General features: G+C 34.3%; 1 protein-coding gene across 1 annotated transcript; it reads right to left on the minus strand.

Moving 5' to 3' along the window:
- Positions 1-4,991: 4,991 nt before the first annotated feature.
- On the minus strand, positions 4,992-14,110 carry LOC138316666 (protein dissatisfaction-like). Its single transcript, XM_069258337.1, has 3 exons — positions 13,755-14,110; positions 10,846-12,059; positions 4,992-7,263 (listed from the first exon to the last, which is right to left on the minus strand). The coding sequence occupies exons 2-3, from the start codon at positions 12,053-12,055 to the stop codon at positions 7,022-7,024; spliced, it is 1,452 nt and encodes a 483-aa protein (XP_069114438.1). The 5' UTR covers positions 12,056-12,059; positions 13,755-14,110; the 3' UTR covers positions 4,992-7,021.
- Positions 14,111-14,121: the final 11 nt, after the last annotated feature.

The following is a 14,121-nucleotide window of genomic DNA, read 5'->3' on the forward strand; positions in this document are numbered from 1 at the left end:
TAGTATTGTTGATACTTTTAATTAGTAGTCGGGATTTGTGATATTACAAAATGTAGTTACACTACTAGTACTGTTGATACTTTTAATTAGTAGTCGGGATTTGTGATATTACAAAATGTAGTTACACTACTAGTATTGTTGATACTTTTAATTAGTAGTCGGGATTTGTGATATTACAAAATGTAGTTACACTACAAGTATTGTTGATACTTTTAATTAGTAGTCGGGATTTGTGATATTACAAAATATAGTTACACTACTAGTACTGTTGATACTTTTAATTAGTAGTCGGGATTTGTGATATTACAAAATATAGTTACACTACTAGTGCTGTTGATACTTTTAATTAGTAGTCGGGATTTGTGATATTACAAAATATAGTTACACTACTAGTGCTAATGATACTTTTAATTAGTAGTCGGGATTTGTGATATTACAAAATATAGTTACACTACTAGTGCTGTTGATACTTTTAATTAGTAGTCGGGATTTGTGATATTACAAAATATAGTTACACTACTAGTGCTGTTGATACTTTTAATTAGTAGTCGGGATTTGTGATATTACAAAATGTAGTTACACTACTAGTGCTAATGATACTTTTAATTAGTAGTCGGGATTTGTGATATTACAAAATGTAGTTACACTACTAGTACTGTTGATACTTTTAATAAGTACAGAAATCTTCGTCATTCTAGGATTCAGTATGGAATTACAAAATCGAGTTCAAATTATCAGTAATTTAACAAGCCTTAATGACCAGCGTTCAGATTATACCTACGTGAGGAGGGTGGTATCCGGCTTACACAATTCTGTTTGACCACAATGAGTCAGAAAGAATGACTTGCAAATAAGGAAACATCATAAACGTTATCTTGACTTAGAACAATTCATCTTTGTTTACGCGAGGGGTGGGGTTGAAATATTATGTTTATAAAATTGCCAATGCGTTAATCCACAATTGCTTAAAAAGCAGATATACATTTTTTTCGTGTCAAAAAGATATGATTGAATCAAATTTGATAAGATCAACACATTCGTTTTTTAGAACAAGACACATTTTATGTATTATTTTTCAAATCTTATCACTGAACCGTTCTCAAAATGGTTATCTAAAAAGATAAAGTTTGAATGTATTTATTTAGACTAAGCTTGGACCTTCAATTCATAATTTTATGTTACCTGTGAAGGTAAAAGTATGTCCTTACCCCCACAGTACATATTGTGATGGTTGACGTCATACCTTTCATTATGCAGTGATTTTCACAGAGACAGAACCAACCAATCGCGTTATCATGTGAGATGACGGAATCAAGATTAGCACTTAAAACCGAAGGTCACGCGTCCTTTGAGATCAATGTTAAAGGAATTCGTTCGTCAGAGGCCACAGGTGCGATATATATACGTCTTTCACCTGTTTGGACATGTTTAACCTTATCTGTCAAGTCTATATTAAGGCCATTTCTGTGCGCGGTAGAAAGCAACAGCTGTAATATTGATTTTTAGATCCAGAGGGGAAAAATGGGTATTGTACGTTCATGATATGTACTAAAGTACACCGATATATCATTGAAGGTATTTATCATGACTTTCCTTAAATAACCTTGGAGTATCAACGTTCTGCTCCACTGTCAGTACAACTACTCGACTTTAATATAGTTTGGTTATTTATATGTACCATCTTAACACTAACGATCAATTTTTGTTGTAAAAATGTAAAATTCAAATAAATAATTAAAAACGAAACAAGGAAGTTTTAATTTTTCTTTGTAAGAGAACAACAAATAATATCGAAACTATAAACGGCTCCCGCGTCTGTACTATTGACGTGTGTGCTTAGTTTATTCTATGGCAAATGAAGTATTTTTATTGGAAGAAGTCGATGTAAACGTTTTACTCACCGCATTGTATTTTTTTATCAAACTTTGATATAGCAGGTTAGTTAAACATATTCAGCTTTCATTCTGGATCTCTATGGAGTCCATATTTATGTATGAACATTCAGTCCATGCATGTTGTCCGAGATATGGGTCAGTGTGTTGGTTGTTGGTATATTGTGTCAACGAGTCAGTCAGTGTAATGGTCAATAAGTCATAACATCATTCACTTATCAATCTACATAGTATTTACACAATATGAAACATTTGTCATTATATTGGTGAATTGTGTGATAATTAGGATGTACTTGCCGATTCAATGGTCAATTTAAATGTGACCGCCTTTCGATGAAAACAACTCCATTTGAACTTCTTCGTCATGTTTATCACTCTTTTTCAATTATAAATTTAATAATTAAATTCCTGTCGTTTTATCCCAACATGTAAGACATTAGCTGTTTTCGTTGTCAGCCTGTGACATGTTTTATATCGCTTTTGTTTAATATTCATTTTGGATGATTAAATTGCATCGTAATGTGTGATATTTATTTTTTAAAAGTCATTTTAATAATGTTATCATTGGAGAATACTCTTTGCTAGTGTTGATAATATTTGTGATCATGACCAGCTTTCCGATTTTAGATTTGATAGTTTGTTGTCGGTATTAGGCCAGACTGAAAGTATCTCCTAATTTTGGGCCACTGTCAAACTAGAACTCACTTTCAAGTAAAACACAAACTCATGTTTCGTTCATCGGTCAGTATTGGATTTAGTCTCATTTTTGAATCAGCAAAGTTGTTTTTGTCTCTTTATCAGATCAGTGTTTGTCCAATATACAGGTCAACCCGCCGACCCACTTATTATATTTCTTGTTGGATCCAATGGTCAGTGCGTTGGCCGTGTGCTTTATATAATAAGCTTAATTAAGGTCTAAGACGAGATTCCGTGTTGTGATATAGTCCTATATTTTCATTTTTGTTTTTGTCCTTTTGTTAAAAATGCAAGATTACCATAATTTCCCGTTTCGTGTTAGCTGCTTTGTTTATATTTTTCTTTTTTTTTTACTCGTACATTTTCTTGTTTTTGTTTGCGGACAATGCGGACAAATCACGGTGATAATATTATCCTTGATATTAACCTGGGTTACTATCACTGCCGTTATATACACCCCTGGATTATGTCAGAGCAAAACTGAAAATAAAAACAATCACATGCCTGCTCAGACTCCCTTTGAAGATTACACAGACAACGACGCCCACCTTCAAAGCTTGTACTTTCTCTTCATTGAATGGATGCCAAACACAAAATGACATATAGACAGACAGGGGTAGACAGAAGTCCAGACGGTAACAAACAGACAGACACACATATATACAGACCGAGACAGACAGACAGATACACATATATACAGACCGAGACAGACAGACAGATACTCATATATACAGACCGAGACAGACAGACAGACAGACACACATATATACAGACCGAGACAGACAGACACATAAACAGACACACGAAACAATATAATATTGTCTTAACTTCTATCATAAATATATGAATAAATATTTTTCCTTTTTTTCAGTTGTGAAATGTGTGGGTAGAATTCAACTGTTCCTGACCGACGCCATATTCATATAATTTATTCATATGCATATATAAATTTAAAATCGGATAAGGTTAATGTGTTGAGATTTGACCTATAGTTAAGAAAACTGTACTTTAAGTCGTCGTGTGAAGCGTGAGCAGGGAGTCACGTACATGTATACAAACGTTATGAAGGTCTAGAATGTTCCTAGGCTAATACGGTGACCCATTTAGCATTGTAAACATGAACTGTTTACACTACTACTGTCTAGAGTATGCACTGGTCAAGTATTGACCAGAGGTCATTTCCAGGGCCAAACATACGTATATCGGTTAATACATACTACAGGTCGCCTGTGTATATTTATATCTACCGGTTCAAAGTCTGCTTTCTGTTTATACACACCGTCCCACCAAGGCAACATTTCTCCTACCCACGCATAGACTGATGACGTCAGCGATAATGATGCAATATCATTATGCACCTAGTTGATTGTGTATCATCCCTTCACTAAGATGGTCAAATAAATCAGACGCATTAATATGTTTGTGCTGGAAATGAATTATTTCTGACCATGGCTGATTCTGATTTGTATAGACCTATACAAGAATCTGTTACATACTCGGTCCTCTACATTGCTATAGCGCTTACTGGTAAAGTTCAAACAGACTGTTACCAGAGGTTTTGAAGCTCCTCTTGAAAAATAAATACACTCTAGTCACTATGACTGATTCACGAATAATTTTTACAGAACAAATATTTTATCCTCTAATCTGAAAGCGAATGCAAATTAATGGAGACAATGATATCACTTTGGTCGACATTTTAACCTCATTTTGAAATAACTACTTACAACCGTAACATGTGTTACATTTCAAGATATACGTGTTGCCCTTTTGTTACTCCGGCAGAAAAGTATTGCCATTTGATATTTCGAGATCTCGAATTTATATATTTCTGGTTTTGTGGATTACGTATGAACGCTTCAGCTTCTGGGATACATGAGTCTTGAATATATTACTGTACACATAGAGCATTTATATAACGTTAAATCTGTTCTGGTTTAAAATTATACTTTTTGTAGCAATGCCGGACCTTATTCAGTCATGGTTTACAAAATAGTCTCTTATTCTTGGTTTGTCTTGAGTTAAGTAGGTTTTTTTGGGTGCAATAGAAGAAGTGGTATATTTTCTGTGATTATAAACTTTGTAATTAAACAGCAAATACTGACTCATCACATAATATTATCGAATCTGTTTTATTGATAGCAATGCATTATAACAATAAATAAATACCCTTGTCTTGCTGTTTCAGTACAGTTTTTGTGTCCTTAAGCTGTTAACCTTAATCTACTTCAGTATCGATTTCCATGTCTCGTAAGCAAACTACACTATGAGCGTAAATAGCAGTACTGGTCATCGTCTTGTAAACAACTTCAGGTCACTTAATTGATATATTCCTCAATGGTCAGTGGCTGTATTACAAAACTCATGGTCATTTGGGTGTTGACAAAATAAACAAATAACATATTGAATTCTTATTGATCTTTTATTTTGACATGAAAATAAATAAAATAGAATGCGATTTCTACAAATATGATAATATATAAGCACACTATTCACGACGTTTAGACATACATTCTTTTCAGCTTATCGACATACAGAATACAATGTAAATGATTTTTATCTTACTTTCAATACATTGTATATTCTCAAAAATGGTAGAGAGTGAACAGATAATCCAGCTACACAATCTAACTTTACCAATGTCATTCGATCAACATGACGGTGTGCAAAGACGACAAATGTTAAATTTTGACATTTTGTCCTTGAATTTATTTTGCAATTGTTCCGAAATCTGATAAGGTCATGTTAAAAATGTTCTTTAATTTGAGATTTCAAATTAAACTGGTACTTTTTTTAGAGTTTCATTCAGGCAACAACAATTTCTCTCACACAGCAAATAATGATATCGTCACAAGAAATTTCACCGGTATTAGTGGTCTTTACAAAACCACGGACAAGACAGCATGTAAGTACTCCCAAATATACTTAAAATGGACAGCGGGTTAAGTATTTCGGAATATCTTTGAATTAAACAAGATTTTTGATTACTTTGTATAAACATTTCACACACCAACCCGTACCTTTATGTCTATCATATAACAGCTACGGTCATACGTTTTTGTCTTTTATCATTGCGGTTAAACCGATCAATAATATTTGTGTACATTTCTAAATTCTTAAAAGACAGCTTGATGCTTTAAATAAAATAAATGAGATATATATTGAATAAAATACCATTAACTATGTAAGTCGTATCACTATTTCCCCTTACTGTCAAACTATGCCTTTAAATATATACAAAACAATAGGAAAAGAAAACTAAATAAACAATAAATTACTACGTGGAAAATATAATTTAGACTACGTAAATATACAAATCTACCTTTCCTAGTAAACTAGGATTTAAAATGTTATCTTATCTGAACAAGGTCAGATAATTTGGTGAAGTTTGACCTAATTAGTTCAGGCTCTGAATCTGAATTGTATTTGGACTACACATGATGTGCCGCGTATGGTTCCATTTCACGGCGTTCTGGCAAGATAAAGTTTCCCTTGAAGTGGCCGAAAGTAGGTGTTTAGATTCCTTTATCCGATTATCGTTCAATCCTATAAACTATCTCATTAGTTCGTGAATGTCTACCATCTGAAGTAGACAATGTTTTTAAATGTATAAAACACCTTTGTCTATAACATAAATAATTCACGTGATGGTAGATTTTCGAATGTAGTTTTTGATATGGTCACACATATTACAATATCAATAATCATAATAATAAGAATAATAATAATTTAAAACAAAAACACACTGAGGTAATTCAAGAAAATATCCGGTTGGAATGACTGGACTGTGAGGATGAAACTAGTACCCAGCACTAGATATTAATGAAGATCTAAGACAATTATAGCTAATGACAAGTTTCAGGCTCCTTGGCAACATATTTATATTTTACAATGACAAGACGTTTTTTTCTTGATGTTTACATAACTCATAAAGCTCTTATTAGCCATGTCTTGTGGCTTTATTTTGGATTTCATCAATCACAACATCGGTTGTGTGCCTTTATAATGCAGAGACTTTTTACCCTAAAGTTGTTTTCAATTATTAAATTTATTTTTAAAGTTAACAAAAAAGTATAACGACGAAACATAGGGAACCTGAACAAGCATTATATAGCTTTGGCCTTGTCTTGATGAATATAAATTGTATATCAAACGACTTGTATCACGTGGCAATATGTCCATTTTTATCTTTTAAAAAGATTTTAGCAGCACGAGTTTTATACAGTTCATAGTGTCATGACACTTTATAAAAACAAAATGTGATTCACGGATATTGTCCAATCAAATCCGATGTATACTAATTTCTAATCCCAACAAGTTGTACCATTGTAATTGTCCAATTAGATTAGTGTGTCTTGCTTCTTCTCATCCAATTACAAATCGTGCATCGTCTTTTGTTTTCCATCAATGTCTTTTCAATTTCTTCCCCTTGGTTACAGATTTTGAATCATTTCTTTCAACAACACTTCCATGTCCATATTGCCGTTGATATGTCCACAGAAGAGGTTTTCAATCATTTTACAGTTTATCCCATACAAGGCAGGCAGTAGCAACAATAACCGGGAATAATGCATGACGTCAGTCGGTCGGACCAATCGGACGTGTTCTTGCAAAAGCTGCTGTATCAAGGAATTCAATTGGTCAACCATACCCGGTCTGTCCAATCCAACGTAACCTAAAACATACAGAATTAAACATCATGAATAAATTGTGAGGTATTATTAAAATGTCATATATCAAATCATTTCGTAATTAATCATTTTTCAGCAATGACAAAGACTTTTAGGAAACAGCAATTCCTAACATTGAAAATTTATACATATCAGTGTTATTATCATAAGATATGTGATATTTTTATTACGAAGTTGAATTTTCTGTATAATTGACCTAAATAATTCCACTTGTGTATTGATGATAATAAATGAATTATTTGAAAGTATTTGAAGGCTCTCTGTTTTAGTGGGATGCTCAGGGATGACTACGCATATATATAAACACACTGTTACAGTAAGCACACTTATTACGACAGAGGTCGGCTATTTATAGAAGATCCCGCACGCGGGCAGACGGATTTGTCATAATTGTATGAAGCGTTGGAAGTTAAAATTCGGTGGAAGGTCAGAAGAACAGTTAGCATGTGCGTTGCTAAATAGCTTGTATCAGACAACCATCACGAGATTGTAATGTGATAACGCATTTGGCTTGAATCTGTTTGGCACCCCTTCAACCAGATAGCAAGCTTTAAATTTTATTACAAGAAACAAAGAATGTGGTATTTCGAATCACGATGAATGAAGACGTCAAGGTTTAACCATTCGCGGCTATTTGTATATATTATCCTGATCCGGTGTATAGAAATGTTTACGTGCTTACGGTGACGTAAAATCAGTTATTCGGAGGGATCGGAACAGTATATAGGATGTGGTAAAATGGGGATCGTGTCCTAGCACGTATACGTATGAACGTGCTTCATCCCATGGCACGCCTCATTGAGTGTAACCTCGCTCTCCAAGGTTACGCTCATTAGCCATAAGGTAAATAGTTCATCTGACCAACGGTCACGTTCCCATCAATGACATAATTGTGTCTACGGCCACGGGTCAGCAGAGTGCTATTAATGACCTAGGTTTAGTACACAAACCAAGAGTCATGCCAGCTCAAACGTTTAATCGTGCGATAACAGTACACAGCTGAGAGTATATAAATACACTGCCAAATATACCTTCATCAAATCTCTACCCATTGTTTATAGTTCTATTTTCGTTTTGTTTATTATATTCTTAATCATTTTAAAATGTGTTATTAACATCTTAAATTTTTTCCTCCGTGCTTTGTAATTAATATTTATCAAAACATTCCTAAATAATAATTTCGGTCGAACACTCCCCATTTTTCTCGGTACATATACTCCTAAAAACAGCAACGCGGAATGACGCGAGTTTATTGGCAGCGTGCCAATTCTTTTTGTATTCAGTCCGAGTTGTAAAGAATGCTGAATGCCAATTTCGTTCCAAGGACATACTCGACCTTATACGTCAAAGCCCGAAGGGCGTATTTTCATAACCCCTCAATGCACTGTAACCCTATATTCAATAGTACCATTATTAGGTGGTTCCATTATATTCCTGGTAGAAGGCCGACTTTTTTGTAGCAGACCTACAACGATATAGCGTGTGACCTTCGTGGGTTAGTTTTACCTATAAATGGCGATGAGGGACAAAAAGAACAACAAGAATTTCATCGTTTTAATTAATCTCCCCGGTCCTTGACAAGGAATCACATTACAGTGACCCTGACTCTAACAAATTATAAAAGTGTGTGTTTAAATACTTTTTTTTTCAATTGATATTGATATGATAAGCAAGCATGCGTTTACTTCAGGGATTTCTTAATTATTAAACAAACATATAGGTGAAATAGCTATCTTTTTAATGTTAAGTTTATGATTTCATCCATGATTCTATAATGTGTTTATGAAATGAGAATAAATTTCACTAATTGTCCTTTGAGTTTTCGCTTGATTGCATATTTTGTTGTTTAAGTCAAGTATAAATTTAAAGACGCTCCACCGCCGACAGAGCATAAATGATATTCATCATTTGAACAAGAATTGGTGTTTTATCGTGTATAAGTCTAATTAACACAAAAAATAACATAAAATAATTTATTTTGTCTTTGGGTCATGAGCAATCAGTACTTCATTCCATATGGATATAGTGCCACGGATTTTTTTCGGGATGCAATTAATTATTTCTTATATTTTTAACTTGAAGTAAAATTAGAAGCTCAAACTTTTCAATGGCGGTAATAGTGTAAAGTAAGTAACTTTTGTATCTGAATGAAAATACTAAATCGTCTGCAGCTGTTTTTGATAATGAAAAAATACCTTTTGTCAGCGGTGGAGCATCTTTAATGTAGATTTATTTTGAATTACTGAAACGATTTAATTCAAAGTTATTTTTCATATTCAAATGACAGATTGATGTTTTTTTCGCATTTACTTAAATTGGTTCTGATTTTTTCACAAAACAGTGGATACACTTATCTTTTTTATTTTTTATTTTTATGAGACGATTTTTTTCATTCAAGGATGGAAAATTATCATAATTAAGCGTTATGATATGTCTACCTATTTTTTTGTTTTACATTTTTTTTAAACGAACACAAATCCCATCTGTTTATTTATTTATTGTTGTATATACACTGTACTTCTGAATCAAAATGCTTTCACGAAAAATTATATTATTATATTACGTAATTTATACTTATCTAACAGAATACATTTTAAATTATATTCATATAAAATGTCGTTCAACCGGTGAATGAACGTGCAATAGTACTTAATATAGTACTGTAGTCATCCGCCTTTTCCTCCGCTCTGAGTGTGACTGACCTCAGTCTCGCCTTAGCCGAGTTTACTGTGTATAGTACCGATACACACTGAGGCTAATGAGAGGTCAGCTCCTCAGAAGGTCAGTTGAGGAATACCAGGGCGATGACCTGGACCGGCCCGGAGTGACACACCAGTCTGTTCAGCGCCATCTGCGCATACCTTGGTGTGATAATCCCCAAAGCGTGAAGCCAGCCCTGGTGCCTTTGTTCCTTGCCGTGTGGCCCCTTTTCTTTGTTCGGTATCGGGGCAGGTCAATGTATCATAAATGAACTCAAGCGTCCCCAATGTATTAATGTTCAAGGTCAGTTCTGACCACTACCAGTAGCAGTTATCACAAGTGGGGGTCATTTTAAAGATTTTTTGTTTGCGTATTTTCACCTTAATTTATATTTTCACCGTTTAAGGCTAGCAGTGAACTTTTATGACTATATGAACATACTTTATGGGAATTTCAAAAACAGTATTCTCTTTTTTATTTGAAACGATTTATATTGTAATCATAATTTTGTTTTGTAATATGTGTTCAACCGAACGATTCGTTTCAGATATGTTTTTAGAAATAAAGATATATAACAATTTATATGTTCATAATTAATCGAGCTAACAATGTTGCTACTTAAATGAAATTTTATAAAGGTTTATTTTTTCATAATATTATTTCACGTTGTATTCATCTATTGTCTATTGAAAGTCATATTGTAATATTTTGATTTATTTTCGTATTTTTTAATATTTCGTATCGGATTTCAGACATAATAAACTCATATAAGCTAACTAAATTTCATATTTCCTTTTGACATTTCGCCTCGACTGCTTTTACAGTCACTGACTTTTTACTTCATGAATATGCTAAAGTCAACATACCTGCATTGAAAAGGACGGCCATTCTAAGGAATGCATATTCTTTCTGGTCAAGGTTCATATTCTGACACTTCTTTACAAAGTTCTGCACACTCTCCACCGACTTCATTGTAGGTGTGTCGGGGGTTGGGGTAGTCGTGGGGGCCTCTTCCTCAGGTGCTCCACCGCTGTGTGTCGGGGTGACCGCGAATTGGAAGTTGCTCTCTGACATGTAAAGTAAGAGCAATCTGGTCCAGGAATTCAGAATCAGGGTGACCTTGTCATTATGAGATAAATTCTGAAATTCAGGAATGGACTTTGAGAATTGTACAATTTTCACTAACCAATCTGAGACTCTTGAACTGACTGGTAGCATGTTTTTCTTGGCTAGTGTTACTCTTGTATTGCTCGAGATGGCAGTTGTAGCAGAATCAAGTTCCATACTGTTATTTGGGCACTGTTCGTCTATGTCTAAGTTCTTGCCAATGCAAAGGAGGTTCCTTAACAGGGATGAACCAGCATCCGACTTAGGAGATTCTGACATAACACTATCACTGTCTTCTGTGCTTGACCCTTTACACGACAGGTCGATAGGTTCTTCTTGGCAAGATTCGGATGTGTTGTAGGGTGAACATGCGGAGCTGGTTGAAAATGGTGATGGGACGTGTTGTCGTGAAGGTGAAGACACATGTCTTGGTGAATTCATGTGTGCTGAGGACGTGTATTCAGACGGTGAAGACATGTGTCTTGGTGGTGTCATGTGCGCCGGAGATAGCCGACAATGTGGCGATGAAGAAATGTGACGCGGTGATGGAGAGTGAGGTGATGACGTCATGACATGTGGAGACGGAATATGACGCGGAGATGAAGATGGCAAAGAGTTGTCATGGTAACTTGGAATCCTTAAAGTTGAGACGTTGTTTGTTGTAATGCGTTGATGAGGTACATTTGGAGAAAGCATATCTCTCATGGAATTTTGACTGGAAGCCAGATGAGAATATTCGGCAGGCACCTGGCCCAACAAGACACTCTGAAGAGTGTTGTGTCTATTGTTGTGCCCCACGTGACTTAAATTGTCCATAGCGGCCTTATTGCAGGTCGATGGTTGTCTTTGGGTGTTGTAAAATGAATTGTAAGCCTCCGGTCCATGTACGAGAAGTCGTTCTAGTGTGTTACTGCTGTAGGACACCGGATGACAGGTACAGACAGAACCCTTCTCTCGGCCAAGGTCCATGACCCTACAAAAATAAAACAAACAAAAAAATTTCAAATACTGATTAAAAGTGATTGATTTACAATATAACTAACTTCTGTTTAAAAAAAATCCAATATTTGTCTATCATCGAAGACTAGCTAAATCAAAACTAATTTTCTAAAACTGATTTTATACCTCAGTATTTAATATATCTTTTAACTTTAAGTTGATCATGTAAAACAAACAAGAATGAACATAGACTTTGTGACCAGGAAAGATTTAAAGTCATGCGATATCTTACTTCCTTCATTTTATTTCAATATTTGATACTCAAATATTTTTATAGTCTCCCTTATAAAATCTGGATCAAATCCGTTTAATTTGCTGCATCATAGCAAACGTGTAGCTAAAATTAGAAAGTTAAATTTCAGCAGTCGTCTGTGCTTTTTAATAATAACACGCCAGATCCGCTTGTAACTTCTCTTTGTTTCGCTCACATCTGGCCATTGAGGTCTTTGTTACCGACTCCTATATTTGACTTGGAAGGGCGAGGTAACCAAACAAGAAAAATGTTATCGGTGAGTCAAGGTTTCCTCAAATTAAAAGTAGAAGGTTGTATAAAAATATCCGGCAGTCGTGCGATAAAGCCAGGTATTGACCTGAGCGTAATGATACACCATCTGCCTTGCCTGGTAGGGGGAACAGAAAACCTACAAGTACATGGCTGTTGTACAGCTTAGATATGACCTACTGAACTAGTTCTGCTTCGATATGAGTCCTTCATATGTATGTATATATATAATCCACGCTGGTTTCTTGTACACTTGAATTCTGCGTATTTGACTTTAACCTCTAACACAATAAAGCCTTTCTTATAGATTTAACCAAAGAGAAAGCTGTTAAAAGTGCACGTGTGGTTCCTATGTACTTGTAGCTACTAGCGTCCTAATGCGGCCTCTGTGAGATATCGACCTCGGGGAACACGCGCCACTCGTCTTACTTAATGTGGTGGCATAAATAGCAACAAATACCATACAGTATACATGTTAATTTATATTGTATTGTTTCTTATATTAACTGTAAATTAATATATACACCGATTTATGAATTGCTATGAGAAAGACATTGAATGAATGACCCGGATTACTGAGCACTGTTATCAATGACAAATACACTATACATATGTATATACATTTATATATAAATGTATGACAATACTGTTGGTTTATCTATAGGGATGTCAAGTCTGTCGGATGTTAGTGGGAGGATGAAAGAGGATGCAGGATGTAAAACTATTTCCATATAAGTAAATTTTCCATAATGTTCATTGAAATATTGATAAAGGTTATTGGTATTGATGTCTTTCAATGACAGTTAAATAAGCAATTTATCTGGTTTGTTTGTTTGTGTAATTGAATGACAAAATTAAGAATAAGAAGAAAAAAACATCCGTTCACATTCAAAGATGTTTTAACCCTTGTATACATGAAATTCTTTAAAATTTATAAAATAATTATCAAAAACACAAATTAAATCAAGACATCAAACCAATAACGGATTAAATAACAAAAAAATAAACAACAACAAAATAAAAAAAAAAATAAAAATGTAAATCATTATAAAAAACATCACAAATGTAGAAAATTAAACATGATTTGAAATAACATTGTATGTAAATAAACATTACATCAACACAATAACATGCTCAACGTGTAAAAGAAAACAAATAAATACATACCTTGTTGACAAAATATTCCTTGTAAATATATCTGTTGAATATCTCTGTGTAAGTTATCCGTAAAGTGTCAATGTATTAAACTTCCTTTTATGTAAACAACGATGATAATATCCTGAATAACGCTAAGCGACTTGCCCCGTCAATCTCTCTGAATGTTCTGCTCGCTCCATCGACACTCGACAAAAGTATATCCCTTCAGCCCTCAAAGTGCACTTGCCCCATACAACCCATCGACCTTGACTCCTAGTTTCATTCAACGAGGTTAACGCTTCATATATACAACAGAAGAAGCTAAAGGAGATCCGAATGAATGTGGGAATCGGTTCTCAGTCTGTGTTTATGAGGTTTTCTATGTGTATGTAGAATT

This window comes from Argopecten irradians, chromosome 1, assembly GCF_041381155.1.
Source record: "Argopecten irradians isolate NY chromosome 1, Ai_NY, whole genome shotgun sequence".
Classification (NCBI taxonomy): domain Eukaryota; kingdom Metazoa; phylum Mollusca; class Bivalvia; order Pectinida; family Pectinidae; genus Argopecten; species Argopecten irradians.

Excerpts from the sequence above, each read along its gene's own strand:
- LOC138316666 (XM_069258337.1), bottom strand. The coding sequence starts at position 12,055 with ATGGACCTTGGCCGAGAGAAGGGTTCTGTCTGTACCTGTCATCCGGTG. Across the intron at positions 7,264-10,845 it reads GGCCGTCCTTTTCAATGCAG|GTTACGTTGGATTGGACAGA; the intron begins GTATGTTGACTT and ends TGTATGTTTTAG.